A 19,886-nucleotide genomic window follows, 5' to 3' on the forward strand; every position below is an offset into this window, starting at 1 on the left:
CTGTCCCATTCCCTGTGCAGTTTCTTCCCCTGCTCCTTCCCTAATGTCTATTTTACAATAAATAGGTTCAGTGGATTTACATGATGCAAACGCAACTCAAAGGACTTTTGCCCTATACACATAACCATGTTAAACTGTGAAATTATACATGTGATATATCTCCAACAAAGCAACCACCAGTTTAGATTTTTAAAGTAACACAAGTATTTCAGCATGTACACAGTAATGAGTTTAAAACTGTTCAACACCATTGCTTTCATACATTCTCTTCCTCTTTATAGCCTTAAAGGGATTTTAGACCTTGATGGCAACAATCCCAGAACAGGAGTAAAATGAATTTATTTTATTGCAAACAAACGTCTAAAGTTAATTTCTCCACCCACTTTCTTTTAAAGAGAAAAGGAATCAGCAGGCTACGGAGATACACCCATTTGAGAATCGACATGATTAAAAATTAGATATAAAATGGGTGACTCACAGTTTCGTTAGCTTACAAAATGGTGGAGTAACTACTACAAGCACACTAAGGTATACAGTATTTTGTGGGGAGTTATACAGACACACAGCTAACTTCATATAGATCTCATTAGACAACTGGATTTACAACAAGTTTTGTTTAATAAGAAATGGGCAAAGCCAGCTTCTTTTCAGAATCAAAATGCAGAACAAATGGAAAAGAAATTATGGTGGTGTACCTTCACAAGTTTGAGCCTCCACAAATAATGCAACCAAGTTTTTACAACTTTAAGAGCTTCTACATACACTCCACCTTCACTACTGAGCCCCAGGTTTCCTCTTTGCCCCCAGTATCTCATCGAGTTCCAAAATGTTACAAAAAGGTCCTAGTTATTGCCAGAAACTTTTGCCTCCCTCTCCTTCCCTCCCCACCCAGAAGCTTCATAGAGAGGATGGAGTGTAATATGGAGCTTTACATGATCTCATAGTATTCACAAGGGCTACTGAGCAGCCTCTGTAGGAATCTGGTTGCCGACGTTTCTATTGTATTGTGACATGACTCACGACTGTTTCTTAGAAATTGGGGGATGGGGAAAAAGGAGAAAATTCTTTAATAAAAAGACACCAGGTACAAAGCAACGTTTTACTTTTGTTGTGGTAAAAAAAAAGTCACATTTTACAGATAAAATGTAGAACCCTGAAATACTGACACATTCTCTTATCGTGCATAATGCTGAGGTTCTCTTACGAATCACTTTAAAACTGCAATTAAAAATGTACAAAAAAAGAAAAGAAAAAAATCAACCCACAAAGCTTCTAAAAAAGGAACCCGCAGGCACTTCCTCTTGTGGAATGTTTAAAAAGTTAGCCTACTAAAGAAAACAGTCGACTTCTTGTGAAGGTTTTGGAGAAATATGTATCAGTTCATTTATTTGGGTATTCAATAATATCCTTGGTGATAATGCTGACTCCATGGCTTCTGACCCCAGAATTGCTGCAATAAATGGATAAACAGTTAATTTCAACCTGTAGTCACGTAGTAGTTACATTTCTTGCAGGAAAAAAGTTTAACAAACACCTAGTTCTCCTGGATCTTGAGAAGATTAAAGTTCTCTCAAATAGCAGCACATTCCTAAACAACCAAAGGCAGTTGACTTCACAGTAGTAATGTGAATCCAAACACTACATACCACTAAGACAGATAAGCCACAGCTGATATTTGATATATCAAGACCAAGCCAGGTTAAGTTCTGCATAGCATACTATTTATAGTGAGATCACCTACCATGAAGAGATTTTGCTCTTCAGTTTCTATTACAAATCTAATTGTTTCAGATACCATTTTGAAACAAGTTAACAAATCAGTGAAAAGGTAATTTTTACTACTTACACCCTGCTGCCACTGGTTGTAGACCTGAGATTGGTTTTTGTAGCCACGATTATTCCCCCTTCCTCTGAAGTTCTGCAAGATGACAACAGTTTTTAACTACTTCATCTGTACCAGTTTTTTCAGAAGTGTACTATTACTAACCCTTCTATTACCACCAGGCATATCACACACTATATTGAGTCTTTCAAATGCAAGGTCAGGCCTAAGTTAAAAAAAAAAGAACAAACAGAAAACTACCCTGAAAAACACTAGCATACCAAAAGCCTCCTGCTCCTAGAAACAGCTTCTTAAACATGGGGGCAAGAACTTCAGCATTAATAAACCAACTCAAACTGTCATTCCAAGTGGTCTGGAGAGCTGGCAAATCCAGTTTTGACTCACCCTATTTCCAGCTGCTAAACTGCACCAGGACAACTAAAAATACAAGAGCTTGCCTATTTTTAGTTAGGAAAGGCTGTAGTTGCTACAAGGATGTGTTATTTGATAAGACAAAAGGATATGGGCCATAAAGCTGGGAAATGAAGAGCCAGTCTGCAAAACTTCCAAATTTAAGTTACGGTACAAAAAAGTGACATTGATACCAGTAGATAAAATACTGCATTTCCCCTGTTTGTCAGTATTAGACAAACCTGAGCCATGTTTACTAGCTTGGGCTCCATCTGCTGGCTCTTCAGTAATCCAAATTATATTTTCAAATACTTTCACTGCTATTCCATCAAGACCTAGGCTAGTATGCCTTTAGTAACTGTGTTTGATGCCAGGAACCAAAACACTCTCCCCACAACCATTTCTAGAAAGGTCCCTAAATGCTTGATTAAAAAAGCTTGATAAAAACCTTGACCCCAAAAGCAAACAGTAGTTATTACTCTGGCCTTCGGAGGTACAATCTTGACAAGGATCCCTACATCAGCATCAGAACTTTATAGGCAACATACACTGAAACAGAAAGCTGGGCCTTTTTGTGTGGGGTTAGTTTCATACCCACAACCAACTGACAGCCACCAAACCTTTCAAACATCATCCCAAGTACTGTGTATTTCACTGAATAAATCCCCCCAAAAGCATCACCTGGTTGTAGTTTCCCCTGTTGGGCATTCCACCTCTGTTATAGTTTCCTCTGTTTGAGTAGCCACCTCTGCTTGGAAAAACAGGGCCACGAGGATAGGGGTAGCCAATTGCGCCGCTGCTGCCGCCGCCGCCACCGCCACCACCACCGCCTCGCTGAGGCATGTTGCCTCCCCTCCTGTTGTATCCACCACGATTGCCAGGGACTGCAGGGAGAGAGTTCACTTCAGTCAAGTAATTGTTCAGTACATGAAGATCAGCATGCAAATTAATTATGACATAGGAATCAGATGGCCAGATCCCCTGCAGAACATTCAATTTGAAGATCAAATCACGCGGTCATATTGAAAACTGTGAATTTAACCACCCACTACCCTCGAACCCCCAGAACAATCAGGTGTACAAGCAAACACCAAACAAACCATAAAAAGTCAAAACCGTGCCTTAAACCACATGAATAACATAATACAAGATTTTGGCAACCCTCAGTTACCAGGTTGGAAAATTAGCTCTGCAGTAACACATTAGTTGAAATCAAGGGTCCCACTACACAGTAACTGCAACCCAGGTGCTACAGGCTTTCACTCTACCTAGCAGCAGCAGTCTCCAAAATTTGCACTCATGTCTGGGCTCACCTCCTCCTCTGAAGTTGCCCCGCATGTTGAATCCTCCACGACCTCTCTGACCCCTATTAAACTGATTTTTATTGCTCTTCTTGTTCTTCTTAGAGCCAGTGTTCTGCTTCTTTTCCGGTGGGAGAGATTTCTTACTTTCTTCTTTATATTGTTCCAAAAGCTTCTGAGCTTCTTCTTTTTGCAACTCTACATAGATTATTTCATCAAAACATTCTGCTACCTCTGGCAGTGTGAAGTTCCCTATAATTGCAAAAACACTGAGTATTCAGCATCTACATTCTGATCTAGTGTTCAGCTACAATTAAAACTGCACAGAATTTAACCACCTTTCTCCCATTCCTCCTCCCACCCCCTGCACTCCCTCAGCATAGGGACAAAATTACATAATTTGAACACTTAAGAAATGTAAGTTATAAAAGAAATAAACAGGTCTGTCTTCATGGAGTTGCCAGTACTGTTCCAAACCTTGAAAACATTCTGCCTATAACTTTTTTCTTTTATAAGCCTCCACTCAGAATACCAGTTTCTGCCAAATATGTCACTTATATAGGGCACTTTATGCCAAGACAGCTTTGTGCATCTGCATGAAGCATATCAGCATAACTGAGTAGTGTTAAGGACTGCAGCAGAGGGAACACAATATAGTGTTATCCTACAAGTTACAATAGTCTTCCAGTTTTGCTTAAGTACAACTGTTTAAGATAAAGTGATTTTTTTTTTTTAGACTTCACGTTTACTTAATCCTTTAAACAGATACTCAGCATCCTAAAACACAGTATAGGATTATGTTCCATGCCTTTCATTTTGAGAACTGCATGCTCTGGAAGATCTTTTCCCTCCACCTCTGCCTTCTTTTGTGTTCTTTGCTTGTAGTCTTCATCTTTTGGGCAAACAACAACTGCTTTGCGCTGGAAGCCTGCAAACAGGCACATTTTTCTCCTCTGCGCAGCTGCAGACACATTTGTCTGAAAAAAATGCAGTAACTTACTACACGTAGCTGTCATTGTAAGAGTTAAGGAAGTCAACTTATGGTGTATAGACTTCACCTCTACAAGAGCTTGCAATGAAGTTTACAAACAACTGGACATTAAGATGCTTCATAATGCAAAGTTACGAGCTCATATCCATGTGTTATAACACTATTCCTCCCACATCCCATAAATCCAGAGAATTTCAGACAAGCATTTGTAGCAATATCTCAACCTTGTGTCCCCTGCACGAACAGTAGGTCAGTAAGTGAAACAACTGCTATCACAATGTAACTTTAATCCCATTTAATTACTGCACTATATAATGAATTTCCTTAATCATTTTTCACTGAAGCTTCTACCTGATCCAAAATGAAATTCCGCTTCTTACGAGCTGCAATCTCAATGAACTTCCCGAGACACTGTGGAGCTCTCTGCAGCAGTGTGTTAAGCTTTCCAGTGTCTGCCATCTGTCGCTTAAAACCTGCAACCTGGAGAGATTTCCTAGAGTTAAAAAGTAGCCCTCATACACATTGCTGGTGTTTTTCTTTGCTAAATGCTTTTTATCTCCCTTCAGAGGTTGTTCAAGGCTGTGGCTACAAACTTGTAGCTGAACATCCCAAAGCCTTTGTGAAATACAGAGCTTAATAAACAAAGAACCTAAGGGAATCAATACAGCTGAATCTAAGGGATACTGATCACATCACTAATTCAAAGCTAAAAGTTCTGAGGACAGTGATATGAGAAATACTTTTGACAGTCAGCAGCTGTTTCTAATATAGTAGCACAAAAAGCTTCAGAATCTTGCTGTGCCACATTTGACAAGCTGCTCAGCAAGACAAAAACCTTCAGTGGTCACTAGCTAAAGCCACTACCTGGCATCTCGTATTTCTTTGATACAAAAGAACCCCACAGCAGCCAAAGATCTTGGATTTACAGCAAGTTTGATATACCAAAGAAAAAGTAGTATCACTTACCATCATTTTGTCCATAATAGTATTTGTCCCAAGAATGTTGTATTTCCCAGGATTTGCTGCTGCATGTTTTGTAACCCAGGTAGTCTTGCCAGCTCCAGGCAAGCCAATCATCATCACCACCTATAACAACAGGTTCTATGCTTGAGATACTAGTTCAAAGATTGACATTAATATGCAACTTATACCAGCAAGCCTAATGGAAACTGAGTGGGGGGCCTATAAGGGGATAGTGAGGATCACAGGATACAAAGTATTAAATCCCCCAGCCAAAAGCCTCAGGGTTACAATAGGAGTTAGGAACAAGAAACTTACCTCACAATCTTTCTTTTGCTCGGGTCCCTTTGGTCCTCGGACCCTATCATCCAAGGGGACCTTCTGAATGAAGGTATACTCCTCAGGTACAGGAAAGTAAGGTTCCTCCTTCTGACCAAAGTTGAACTCAACTGCACAGTTATGGCAGAGAACGTGTGGAAACAGTGGTCGCCCATCCAGAACTTCCTTACTTATTTTAAATGCAACACCAAGCTCTTGTCCGTTCTTGGAATATGACAATTCCACTTCATCACCATCAAAATTCTGTTTTTTAAACAAAGGATTAGTTTGGATAAAATTACTGACCTCACTCTATGAAGTTTTATCAAGTCATGTCACCAGCTTGGCTATATTCACTTTATAATGTTTATCATAAAGGAACTAATTGAAAGTTCCCTCTTAGAATGAGCTACTGTCAACGACCACCTCATTTAAGATGTGATTTTTTTAAAAGGCTGAAAAGCATTTGTCTGCAAATACGCAATTTTAACATGCTGACAGCAGACACTGTTGATAATACCTGCTATTTCTACCTCCTCTCTAGACCAAACAACTTTTCTTGCCCCTGGTTCTTACACTAAAATTATGACCTTTTTCCTCAAGAGAAAATATAAGTGAAAACTTACAGCAAAGCATCCAATCACATCATTTTCATCAAACTTCTCACCAAAGTCTTCAGTCTCACAATTGCATGTTTTTATTCCTTTTAGAGAATACCCATAAGAAAATTCTTCTTCACCTGAAGAAATAATTTTAACTTATCAAAATTAGTTATTTTCTAACCATTTAAAAATACAATCACTTTACAGCTACTCAAGTAAGCTGCTGTTTCAAACACTGTTTTTAATTAATGCCAAAACAAACTATAACCCCTGAACAACTACAGCTTGGTTTTGTATTCAAGAATACACCCACCTGACACAAAATAGCAGTGTTTCCCCCATCCCTGTATTAAGACTTACGCTGCTAGTTTCAGATTCACCCCCAGATCAAGACAGGATGGAGAACTTTTAGATTTTGAAAACCTGATTTATGTACCAATATACCTGTAACAGTCAGAAAGTCTTTCTGAATTTAGCACTTACCCCTCCCCATTTTAAAGGGAGTTTAGCAGCAGACATTCAGCCTATGCGGCAGCTGAGGATGGGGCTGCAAGGAACAAGCTAACAGGAAGTGTCAAACACAAGGACTCAAGTAGAGCTGAGGTACTTGACTAGAAAGCTGCTGCTCCCAGTTATATACATTTCCCACAAATATGCGTCTTAGCAGCAGGTTTTAAGTCATAAATACCATTATAATCAATCCCCATATATATGATGAAGTTGTACATCTTCCTACTTTCAGAAACTTTTATTCCCCCCTCAAGCAAAGAAAAAAAAAATTTATCCAGGAATTTTTCTACACTGCTTCCATCTTATACCATACCCCACCATTTAAAAGCAGACTCAAAACCTCTTCCTCTTTCTGGCATGACACAAAAAGGAAAAATCTTTAATCTTGTCTGGCCTTCAGCAATGTTCTCCACAGCCCATACCTGAACCCTGGAAGAACTAACTCTCCAGTCATGTAATCCTTACAAGTCTGAATATTTAATTACTTTATTAGGTCCTTTATTCTCACATGAAGTCCAGGGAATGATTCAAATTAAGACCACTTTTCAGAACATACACACTACAAACAGTAAGCTTTTCCCATCTGCCTCAGTAAAAATTACTTGAAACTTTAACCTCATGAATTATAAACAATACAGAATTAATCAAATTTTTAATCTTACCAAGCAACATTCCACTTGTGTTCAGTGACCAGCCAACTCGCACTTCATGTATGTCAATATCTTTTGTATACAGGTGTTTAACAGGAATCTTTTCTGTAACCTATTTTTAAATGATTCATTAAAAGGCATGTAGCATTTATTAAGACATCAACAAGATGGAAACACAAAGGTAATATCTGGAACTTTTACACTTTGGTTATATCTTTGCTAAGTCTGAGTGATGACCTTCTGCAAAAATTAAACATGCTTAAATACCTGAAATCACAAGCCAAGGACTAAATAGTTACATCTCCTGGCTGGGCAATGAAGATGTAGGATACCATAATATGTTCAAGGCACTTACTCACAGCAGTCCCTCTCAGTGGCAAGATGCCTTAATCCTTTTGATACTGTATTAAAATCAGAAACAAGATGTAGACTTACTTTCTAAAAAAACAATTTCCAGAGAGTTGGGATTAACTGTTAAATTACTTCATCAATAAAATGTAGTAATAGATAAAAAAAAAATTGCTTTACGTAGAGTGAGGAAAGTATTACACTCATCCCTTTCCACAGTAAGCAGACATTCTGGCAAGTTGCCATCTTGCAAACAACATAACCACATTCAAAAAACCCACCTAACAGCCCTGGAATATTTAGGCAACAAATTGTTTTTGTAATGCTTTTACAAACTTCACCAAACTGAAGTGAAAAACTGATCAGTATCCTACCAGTTTGCACAACTATTTGAGTGGGATGACCGAGGTGAAACTGATTTGAAAGTGAACAGGGCAATACTGACATCAATTTCAGTTCCTTGACCTTCCAAAATTGTAACAGACACAGAAATCAATGCAAGAGCATGGAGAATGGGATCACTACCCACTCATTATGGCAGTGCTTAGTTTTCAAAGTACTAGAGAAAGAGAACAGAGTAAATATTTATGCATAGGTACAGTAAATGTGAAGTCTTTAAAAATGCCAAGTCAAAGAAATCCAGCTTTGTGCCTCAAATTAGTTTTTCTCAACAACTTGGAGAAATCTGTTTATTACAAGGCTGACTGCTCTTTGCCATTCTTACGCTTTAAGGAAAAATCTTGTTCTCAAAATTCAAGCACCTGCCAAATATTCACTACCAGCAACCATCCACTGCATACACAAGTCAGAATTACTCAGATTGGAAGGAACCCCTAGAGGTCATATAGACCAAGTCCCTGCTTACAGCAGGCCAAACTCAAAGATTAATTAGGAACAGAAAAAAAGGGCTGCTGGGATAATTTATATCCCTTTTTTAAAAGAATCCAAGCTTTCTGTAATCTTCAGAAAGGACAAGCAACTTTTGACTAGTGCGTACCAAAATTCAAGTGTTAATGCTTGAGGCGCCAAATAAAATTATTGGTTCAAAACAGCCCAGTAGTTACACATTCAAAGCAACTGCAAGCTGCTTTTGTTGTTAAATGCTATGTCTTAGAAATCAGGTTTTTAAAGCAAGACATTTTTATGAAGAATTATTTCATAATCTCATAAGAGAAGGCCTTCTGAAGGTTCTTTTCACCTGAATTAACTTCTGTTAAGCACAAAAAAACGACAAGGAAAACCAGTATCACATTCAGGCATGTCCAACAGTCTCCCATCCCACAGAACACCAGGTTAACTCACCTTCATCTCAAAGCAGACTTTGCCTTTAGAAACTCCATAGGAGGCTCTCCCTCCAGCCCAAAGGAAAGCAAAACTTTCCATGGTCAGAGAGGAAGCACTGAATCGGTCTCTTGAGATTTTAAAATGCAGGTCACAGTTATCTGTTAACATAAAAACCATTGTTTACTCTCATTACAAAATAAGGAACAGCTTTCTCATTTTAGGCATTAAAGATTACTTCAGCTTTCAAATGGCTATCAAAGGCCATTTTCAAGAAAAACTACCAGCAACTGCTCAGCTTCTCTCAGGAAAGAAACTGAACATATGCCTAAGTAGAGCTGCAGGCTGAAGCTCAGCCAAAAATCTAACAAAAACAATTTTCAAGGTGCCATCTTCACTTCTGTCACAAATTTCCTTCTATTTTTTCCATGTGCTTAAAACCATATGTATCTCATCTCATTTATTTGCATCTTTTTTGTCAGCTACCTAAAGTATTTCCATCAATATAGAGCAAAGGAATCTGCATCATACTCTTTGCTAGATACCTTTTCTTAAGTCTTCTAACCCCTCATGCCCAAACCTAAGGGCAGCTGAGAAGTAAAGAGGAACACAGGCATTTTTAAGTACTGAAAGTGGTACTGTCTTTGGTTAATATAGTTATTTAACAAGTCCAATTAGATTAAGCCAATTAAAATAATGTCAGCCAAATGAAGATAGGTTAAGCAGGCAGAGTGTGATAACAGAACCTTCTTTACTTAAGTAACACAATCTGCACTATGTCTTCACCCATCAATCTAAGAACTTAAGTAAAACCTTTGTTCTGTGGACATCTTCAGAGCTGCAGCATTATGAAGTTTCACATTAATCTTTAGTAGGTTTCAAAAACACAATGTGAAATTTTAACATGAGGCACAGGATATTGCACTTGAATTCCCCAGAGCCAGGAATCCATAGAATGAACTCCAACCCTACTAGCCAATTACATGAAAGGAGCAAAACTAGCAAGGAGTTCTTCTGTCCTTTGTATAAAATCTGCATGCTGCATGAGTACACTGAAATGCAGCCTTCCCCACATGATGAGCAACTCTCATGCAGATCTTGTTTTGTTTGCATGAAGCCATCCCCAGTTGCAACTACAATGTTTGTGATCCACGTGTCTTCTCGTTTGTACTTGTGACTTCAGCTTCTTACATGAAAACCAGATAAAATTTATAAAGGAGAAACCCTCCTGTGTAGGAGTACTGTGTAGTACCTGTGTAGGTACTTTTAGAACAACAAATGAGAACAGAATTTAAGTCAGAGCTTCCTTTTAAGACATGGGTAGTAAAAAAAAGCACTTAAAAGAGTGCTTAACTTCTTACATCTCTGGATCATTATGGTCCAGAAAAAAAGAATTCCAAGTTGTTACGTAATTCAATCTTAAAGCTATGTTTGATTCTGGTCTCCAAGCAGTTTGTTGATACTTTAAACTAAAGCAAAGCTTGTCCAATAACAAAGCTTTCTACTATTAATAGTAATAATAATTAAAAAGTAACTGCTACTCAGTTATTGGGAAAAACAGAAGCTCCTATGAAGGGAGGTAACCACCAGGTTATCAGTCAAAACTTGCCTGTAAACTAATACCTCCTTCAGTTTCAAAGTATTTCTGAGGGAAAAAAAAACCACCTGGAACTAGTGGCACATGCCAGATAATCCCAAGACTTTTCTTCCATGGCACTTCTAAAGATCCAGCAAGTTTAAGCATCAGATTTTTCAATACTGCACTAAGCCCTTACACTTACCCTAAAGAATGTATATGAAGTTTGACCCAGTCATGGTACATCATAAGAACAGTAACACTTATAATCAAATATCAAAAAAAAACCCAAAAAACCAAAACACAAAAAAAACCCAAAACAAAAAAACCCTCTAACAAACCAAAAAACCACAAGAAACCCAAACCAAAATCTTCTCTGTAGGTACTTGTCGATTTCTGTCTGTCCTTCTGACCAATTCTGGCTGACACTTTGTTTACAGAAATCACCCTCTGCCAGGCAACATCCAGGCTGGATGAATGGGTCATTTTTCAGGAGGCCTCACCTGTTTTTTATGCTAGATTTATCAGAAAACATGAAAAAATACTTCACTGGTTGGTACACAAATAGGCCCTCAGCAAGTTATGCAGAGAGCTCACTTCATAAACTGTACTACTCTACCCACCTACACTATTGCCTCCTAGATCTTTCTGAAACGGGAAAAAAAAAAGCTCCCATGCTACACAACTAGTTCTTCAAGCTGATTCTAGTATCCTATGCTTAACCTACACTTGGCCAACTGAAGTCCAGATAGTGTTTTTATGATTTTTTTCAGAAAACTATTAATCACGGATTGCATGGGAAAACCAAAGCACCCTGCTGTTGTTCTGCCTATTGAAAATGGGTTGCAACACCATTTAAATTTTTTTTTAAGTTAATTGGCAGTGATAGTCAACAAACACACTCACCCCACATTTCAGAAAGTGTGGATATAAGATAAAAAGCCTAACACCACATCTTTCCAGAGTAAAGGAAAACATTTTTACTCACAAGTGTCAAGACAAACTACTGTGTCATCAAAATGTTCATCTTCTTCTTCAACAGGTGGTTGAGGGGACTTGGCCCTGAACAAAACAGGAAGAGATATCCAAGCTTAATGTATTTTCATAGTGTTAAAATGATAATTTCTGCACCTTAGTAGTTTTCATTGACAAAAATCTGCCCAGCACCAAAGTTTATTTACCTGCTATATTTATTTTCTTCAATGTATTCAAAATAACCACGACCATGGTCTTCACGTGGTCTCTTCACTCCCCTCTTTTTCTCACCCGGTTTTTGTTCTGTTTTACCATCTCCTGTAACAGAATTAAAGATTTATTTAAATGACACAAAGCAACTCTTTAATTGTAAATAAAATGCTGTAGGGTACTTGCAGCTTTGGAAACTTAAATAGAACCTACAGCTAGACAAAAAAAACCAGTGGTGCCAAGGATTTTAACTTTGCACTAAGACAAGAACTTGCATCTCTCATTTTCTCAGAACACTCAAAACTTGTATGCTAAATCATCTCTGATCCGCCACAGAAGAGGCCAGCACACCAGGGAGCACCTAGCACAGTCCTCCATGCAAGGATCCCCACAGAGGAGCCAGAGCAGAGTTGGGGGGGGGGGGAAAGCCCCAAAAACAAACAAATATGGGACAAAAAAAAAAACCCTCTCGAAACGCCAAATCCGCACCGCCCCCTTCCTCCGCCCATCGCCTCCCCCCACCCTCTCGCAGGGCACTCCCGGCGCTCGCAAGGACACGGCGGGATCCGCACGACTGCGCCGCCTCTCGGCGGGCCCTGCGCGGAGGCCCGGTCGGGAGCCCCGCGTGGGTCCGCCCGGCTGCCTGCAGGGAAGGGATTCCGCCTCCTCCCGCCTCCATTGTACCCGGCCTTCCCAACGCCATCCCGGACGGCCCACAGCCCGGAAGTGACGTCACGCCGCCCAGCGCTCCTCTGCACAATACAGCGCGCCCCAGCGGCCCCTCCGCCGACGCCCCCCCCCCCCCCTTCCCGAGCCCCCCAGCTCCGCCGCCGGCGGCCCCTTCCCCGCGCTCCCCCCTCCTCCTCCGCCCCACCAGGCCAGCGGCTCCTCCCTCACCCGCTCCGCACTACGTCCCCTCACGGGACCCCCACCTCCCCCCCCCCCCCCGCCGCCCGCGGCGCGGGACCCAGCGCAACGCCCGGAGGGGACCACGCGGTGCCGCGCACGGGAGGTGCCGGGGGGGGGGAAGGGGTCTGGATACCCCCCCCAGCCCGCGGGGGAGGCGGCGCCGCCGTCGCAGCCGCTCTCCCGCGCGCGCCCCGGAAACCGCCCTCCGTTGGCCGCTGCCCTCCCCCGCGTAGAACGGGGGTTCCCGGGGGTGGATTAACGGCCTCCCCACCACCCCTCCCCCTCGCCGCGCACACTCACCCCCGGCCCCCTGGGCCCCGGGGCGGCCGCCGCCACCGCCACCTTCCGCTTTCTTCTGCTGCTGTTGCTGCTGCTGCTGCTTGGCGGGGCCCGCCGGGCCGGAGGGGGCCGCCGCCGGGGACCCCGAGGCGCCGCCGCCGCTTTTACCGGAGGCTTCCTTGGCGGCGCCGCGCGGCTGGAGGAGCGGGGGGGGCTGCTGCTGGGGCTGCGGCGGCTGCTGCTCCCCGTGCCCGTTGGCGTCCCCGGCCTCCTCCTCGTCGACAAGCTCGTCCTCCCCCTCTTGGAAACCCTGGTCGTCTCCGTTCTCATCATCCTCCTCCTCCTCTTCCTCCTCCTCGCCGCCCGCCTCCTCTTCCATGGGGCCGCCCCCGGCCCCCGCCCGCTCGCCGTTCTCCTCGCCAAGCTCCATGGCGTCGCCATCGGCGGCCTCCAGCCCTTCCTCGTCGTCGTCCTCCGCGGTGGAGGCCGCGGCCTGGTCGGGGCCTCCTCCTTGGTGGAGCTGCGAGGCGCCCCCGCCGCTCTCGGCCGCCTCCCCCTCCATGCTGCCGTTGCCAGGCTCAACTGCGCTGCTGGCGGGGCCTCCCCCGCCGGCCTCCTCCTGGTCTAGCGCGGCCTGGAGCCGCTCCATGAGCTCGGCCTTGAGGCCCTTATCGGAGAGGCGCCGCTTTTTCAGCTCCTCCTTCAGCTCCGAAACCTTCAGCTTCTTCACGTTCACGGGCGAGCAGCTCATGGCGGCGGCAGCGGCGGCTCGATCCCTGGGCGGCGCGCGGGCGGCTCTGGACTGGGGCGGGCGGGCGGACGGACGGACGGCGGCTCTGGGTCGAGGCCCCGGCGGGAGGCGGTGGGTGGGTGGCGCGGCTGAGTTCGTGCGGCTGCGGCAGCTGCAGAGCGGACCCGCCTGGCGCCAAATCCTTTCACCGAGCTCGCGAGGGAGACGCGCCTCGCGGGGCCGAGCACGCAGCGCTGCCCGCCCCGCCCCCGCGCACGTAGTCCCTCCCCCCTCAGCCCCCCTCCCGCCGCTACCGTAACGGCCACCCGCGCGCACCCCTACCGTAAATACCCGCCCGGCCACAGAGAGTCCGCACGGACCCCGCTGCCGCCGTCACGCGTGGGGGGGCGGGCGCCGAACTCGGCCTCGCCGCAGGACCGCGGAGTGGGATGTGAGGGAACGGGCAACCTTGCCTGGCCGAACGGCCCGCTCCCCGCCAAATAGCTGTACCTGCGCCATGTTGGGCAGGCGGCAGCAGGAAGCGCGGCTCTACGCACCGCTGTGTCCCCGCTCTGATAAACCCCTGCGGCAAAACCATCCACTCAGGACCGGCTCTCGGTCACTCTGGCATGCGAGCAGGCCTCCGGCCGGCCTTCTGGCGTGAATTAAACACGGATAAGGGTCCCAGACCAACTAAACATCCCCCCCCCACGCCCTCGGCCCCGTTTCGGGCCGCAGCCTGGCAGGCAGGGCAGCTCCTTCCCTCCCGGGCGCCCATCGCGGGCCGAGTCCGCACTTTTTATTTCATACAGGGCTTGAAAACGAGCACTGCTACTCGAAATAGTTACCCTGGTACAACCCTGTTAACACAGTTACATAAGGACAAAAGCGGAGCTATATACCCACGTCTTCACAGGCTGCAGCAGTGAGAGGCATGCATAGACCTGATCCTTTGACTAGGCCAGGCTGGGGTAACAAAGCCACCGGGCTAACAAAGGTTTTCCAAGCACATTAACTCAGACAAAAAGCACCAGTCTGGAGCTCAGCACAGAGCCAATCAGCTAACCAAAACTCCTCACTTTTCCCCCCATCCTTTCTCCTCTGCCCAGCATCAACCTGGGTCTCTCCTCAGATGCTCAGTTGTACAGTGGCTGAATTTTTCCCAGTTTGGTCAAAAGTTACTTAAACAGCAGGGAGGGTTTCAGGGTTTCAAACAAACAGAAAGGCAGCACTGATCTACAACCCTTCTTCCTTAGAGAGTCTGAATAAAAAAGCTGATTCTCCCTTACAGAAAGAAAGGAGAGAAAAAAAAAACAAACCAACAACAAAACAAGCAAACAAACAAACAAACAAACAAAAAAAAAAAAAAAAAAAAAAGGCAAGTAAAACAACTAGAAGATCATCATGAAGTTCCACTGAAGGGAGGGAAAGTGTGCTTGGCATGAAATTGCCTTGTGTTGGTACAAGTCAGTTGCCTTCTGAACCAGAACAAATTACGTTTACCTGCATGAAGAGGAAGGGAGGAGAGAGGAGGAAGTTATCCTGCTCTAACTGCACAAGGAAAGGTCTCTTTCAAGCATGTACACACACACACTGCTTTGTCCTCAATCATGCTGGATCCATTTGGAGGAAACATGACTCAGTCGACAAGGTTAACTTACCTCATCACTACACAACAGCTTGTTGGAACAGAGACAGGGAGAGCTCCCCAGTGCAATATGTACAGATGAGAAAAAGGTTGCCAGAACCTTTCCCTTACTATGAATGCAAGTTAGTAGATTGTATCTGTCTCGGGGCAGAGTCATCTCAACAAGAGAGAAAAAGGATAAGAGTGCATCAGTACTAGAGAGAGGTCAATGCATGATCAAGCTGCAACAATATAAATCACTTTATCTCTCGTGAAAAAATGGGCAATCACAGCTAGTCTGATGAGGTGCTCTTGATACGTACTGTTCTGCCAAGGTGGGAACAAAAGTAAGCATGGGTCACTGACTTAATATTGCAAGATGACTTATTGAAGTTACAGACAACTCTGCTTTAATTTGGATGTCATCTGCCTGTCTAATCTCCACATTATTTTATTTTTAAATTTTGAATGTAAAAGTTTTAAAGAGAAGATAGAATTTTAAATCTTCATATCTGAACCTCAGACATAACCCTACATTTAGACCTAGGTCTGGCACTGGCCTCACGGCAGGTTGAGCTGTTTCTGGGAGAGCTTCATCCACCTAATCCCCAGATAATTTCTCTCACCACTGCAAACTGCATAGGTTGATAGATTCTTTTAGGCCCTTTTTGGATCCCTAAGCCTTACCTTAAATTAGCACATGTGCACACATTCACAGCACCTCTGTGTCAGAAAATGCCCTCATTCAGAACCACCCTAGAGCTGTGGTCCCCACATGTAATCCCATTCCCAAATAATGTCATGTCTGCCTACTTCAGTAACATGCTTATACTGCTTTATACTCCTGTTACTATGGAGAAACAAAACAGCTAACAGCTTTGAGACACATCAAGAGATTACTGACTTGCTCTAAAGCACTCAAGCCTGTATATAAAAGCACAGGTACATAAAGTAAGAAATTTCCTCCCCACTCTCTGGCTCTGGAAGTTTAATACCACCAACCTGAGATTATTTATTTTTTAAAGTTGCTAAGGCTCTCTTGATTAAACTGCTTAGAAGGCTGTTTTTTTATTTAAAAATATTAATTAATACCATGATAGTAAGGATACCATTTAACGACTCAATTACTATACCAAACAAGTATTTGCAAGTGCAGTAGGATTGTGCTTTCAAACTAAAGTATGCTGTTACCCATTAATATAAAAGTGAGAAATCTCAGCATCTTCAGATGTCTGGTGATTAAATTGTGGTAAACAGCATTTTTTAAGCTAAGTATATAAATGGCATGCATATTTGATATAGAAGTGTAACCTTGATGACAGTACTAAAAAAAAGAAAAAGTTTTTTGCTGTTGAAGTTAAATACATATTTCTTACACACTGTCCTCTGGGAAGAGCTCTCTTAAGATAGCTCCCCTTTCCTCTTTGAGTCCTAGGTTTCAAGGAGCTGGGCTCTTCCCTGCTTATATTTTGAAGGGGAATATTAAGGGGATACATTCTCCTCATTGCTATGCCCTCTCATAGTTCAGATAGTAGCTCCTTCAACTCAGCTATCCTGTAATTCACTCAGATGGATATCAGCCATATCTTAAAAATGAATGGTTGGAAACATGAACTTCTGAAACCAGAAGGAAAGCACTAGGGGAAAGCACTTTAGCTCTAATGTGCAAAGTTGCTACTTGTATGATAATGATGGCCATATGAAAAACAAACAATCATTGCTGATAACCATTAGTACTCTTCCATTAAAATTGCCCTTTCTTTTGTCTCAAAATTTATTAAAAAAAAAATCTTCCTTTCCATGTAAATGGAAAATGACATCTACCCTTACATAGCAGATATAATCCTATGCACTTTATCCATCATATTACATTTTCCTCCTAATAGGTACTTTCTAAGTGCAATGAAAGCTTTCTCTCCAAACTATTCTCCCCTTTCAAAAGGAATTTGGGATCCTCCCTCTGCAACCTGGCCCTTCAACAAATCATTCACTCTGGTTTCCCTCTGTGCTCCTTTAGTCTTTGACTAGTTGCTCTCCTCATCCCTGATGTTCTTTCCATTATTGATTATTCACCCTTAGTCATTCCAAATCCCACCTGGGCTTTGAACTTTTTGGAACACCTTCACTGCTGCAGGAGCACCCAGGCATTTATCTTTTCCTAGTTCTGCCTACTTCCAGCCTTGTCTGTCCTCCTGGCTGTTCTTCTCATGCTTTACCCTATGTTTGATCATCACAATATGCTCCTGGTTGGTTCTCTATGTCCTTAACCCATGTACCCTCAATTAATATTGCCTTCAGAGTTCCAAATTCAGCACGCCATTACTTTAAAAAGAGAATATAATTCTTTAAATACTCTGCTGGCTTTTATGATAGCAGGGAGCATGTGGAGTAGGCCTTTTTCTTTCTGCCTTTCATCTTTACTCATTAAATCCTTATTAATCATTATTAGCACCAGTCAGAATTTTTCAGGCATTTTTAAAGGGCTAATTTGTCACAAGTGAGGTTGCACAGCTAAGGGTCAGTTCTGATGATTTCTTCGCCCAAAGAACCCCCTATCTATATATTTTTATGGTTAGACTTTGCTATATGGTCTCTGATAGGAGGTTGTTAGTTTGTTCTGGAGCAATATCACTACACTTGCCCTGTGCTCTGCCTTTTCTCCCACATTCACAACTGCTCACTGTCAGAATCAGGATGCTGAACAAGACTGACCTTACCCTGTGCTACCTACTCTCTTTGTGATATTTTATTATAAAATGAGGGCCAATTCATCTCAGAAGCAAGGTAATCATTTGCCATAATAAGGCCTATTATTTGCACAGGAACTAAACCAGTTAGGTACTAAGATGGTTTCAGACCTAAGGATGGTTAGTGCCTGATTACAAGTAGAGCTAACAGCATTCAAGGGACTGAAATTCAAGTTTCTGGCACCAGTTTGGCTCACCAGTTCCTCGCCAGTAGTACCTTTCTCCATAGCATTCCCCTTTCTGCCATAGTGTCCTTGGGATCTCCGGGTGGGTTATCAAGAGTCAGTACACAAGTAATTTTTAAGATCCTAATGTTTTGCTTTTCCTGTGCTGGATGAAGATGAAGCACTTCAGCAATCTCACCAAGCAGAAGGAAGAGCTGTAAAGCTACACTGGGATATCATAAATCAGCTACAACCCAAATTTGTCACCTTTTAAAGAGTGAGCATCTGCTGACCCTGTAGCAGCCAGAATCTTCCTTTCCCCATTTTCAAGAAGTAACCAAGCCCACAAGAAGTTTCTGATAAACTCTCAGTTAAGAGCATTTAAAAACTCATAGATCTTACACACCTGGCCTTGAAAAAAAGCTACATCTTCCAAAACTAAAATGAGGATTCATTCTGACTTTATTCAGAGACCTTCAGAAGTTTGCTGACCACACACTTACCAAGTGTTACCCATGAACTAGTTCATAAGATATTTTGTTCTGGAAATTAGACATCTGCAGTTTCTTGAGATTTTTCTCTTAACGTGCCACATACACACATTTACTAGAGCGGGATTGTAAACTCAAGAAAATTAGATACTTCAGGCCCCTCTAAATAGCAGTCAGTCTGAAAGAGGAGATAGCAGTGTGAATCAACTTCCAAAATAATATTGTTTTTCTGTGAGAAAACCATGTGAAACAACCATTTCAAGAGAGTAACAATCTAAGGGACTATTAAGGCAAACATAAGTAGGTTGTAAAGTTGAGTGTCAGCTCCAGTGTACCTCCCAATACCAGAAAAAGCATCCAGTCAATATGTGTAACTAAACCCAATTGATCTCAGAAGACAGATGCAAGAAGTATGCCTGGAGAGACAATTAACAGCTGGCAGCCAACATCCCAGCTCTTGCCTAATGCAATTTTTCTGTTCAACCTGACTTTAAAAAACAACCCCAAAACCCAAACAAAAATCACAGACACCCAAACAATTCCCTCTGCTCACACACTTACTGCCCAGATGATCACCTTCCTGGGATGCCTTTCTCTCCTGTTCTAATGCTTTACATCTCTACAGTACACAGAGGATACTCCTGTCATCATTTTACTCCTTAAGCCTCTTCAATACTCCTTCCCCTCTTGAGAGGCTTTGGTCAAAAATAAGGCAAACAGCCACATACCTTTTGTGGCACCAGAGTGCTGCCAGCTCTTAGGCCATCTCCCCTGTCCCCTCTTTCTACACAAAAAAATCCCCCCCCCAAAAACGCTTCTGCAGATTAGGAAAGCCTTGCTAAGCAAACACACATAACCCCCCCTAACTTAAAATAATGCTGCATACTAACAAAAGGTACTGACATTATTTTCCATATACCTTAAGTCTGTGATGGGCAAAGCGAGTAAATGAACAGGTTTTGAACATCCATTAAATCATGTTAG

General features: G+C 42.9%; 1 protein-coding gene across 3 annotated transcripts; it reads right to left on the bottom strand.

Annotated features, from left to right (window-relative positions):
* Positions 1–163: 163 nt before the first annotated feature.
* Positions 164–14,118, bottom strand: HNRNPU (heterogeneous nuclear ribonucleoprotein U). Of its 3 annotated transcripts, none has more exons than XM_030448691.1 (14): positions 13,312–14,118; positions 11,952–12,063; positions 11,759–11,832; positions 9,216–9,355; positions 7,578–7,677; positions 6,430–6,542; positions 5,804–6,067; positions 5,492–5,611; positions 4,877–5,005; positions 4,343–4,511; positions 3,547–3,786; positions 2,915–3,117; positions 1,847–1,918; positions 164–1,450 (listed from the first exon to the last, which is right to left on the bottom strand). In XM_030448691.1, the coding sequence occupies exons 1-14, from the start codon at positions 13,892–13,894 to the stop codon at positions 1,397–1,399; spliced, it is 2,373 nt and encodes a 790-aa protein (XP_030304551.1). In that variant the 5' UTR covers positions 13,895–14,118; the 3' UTR covers positions 164–1,396. The 3 variants fall into 3 exon arrangements, with proteins under 3 accessions (XP_030304551.1, XP_030304549.1, XP_030304550.1); XM_030448689.1 differs by having other exon boundaries at positions 13,165–14,118; XM_030448690.1 differs by lacking the exon at positions 1,847–1,918 and having other exon boundaries at positions 13,165–14,118.
* Between the last annotated feature and the right edge of the window lie 5,768 nt (positions 14,119–19,886).

This window comes from Calypte anna, chromosome 3 (genome assembly GCF_003957555.1).
Source record: "Calypte anna isolate BGI_N300 chromosome 3, bCalAnn1_v1.p, whole genome shotgun sequence".
NCBI lineage: Eukaryota > Metazoa > Chordata > Aves > Apodiformes > Trochilidae > Calypte > Calypte anna.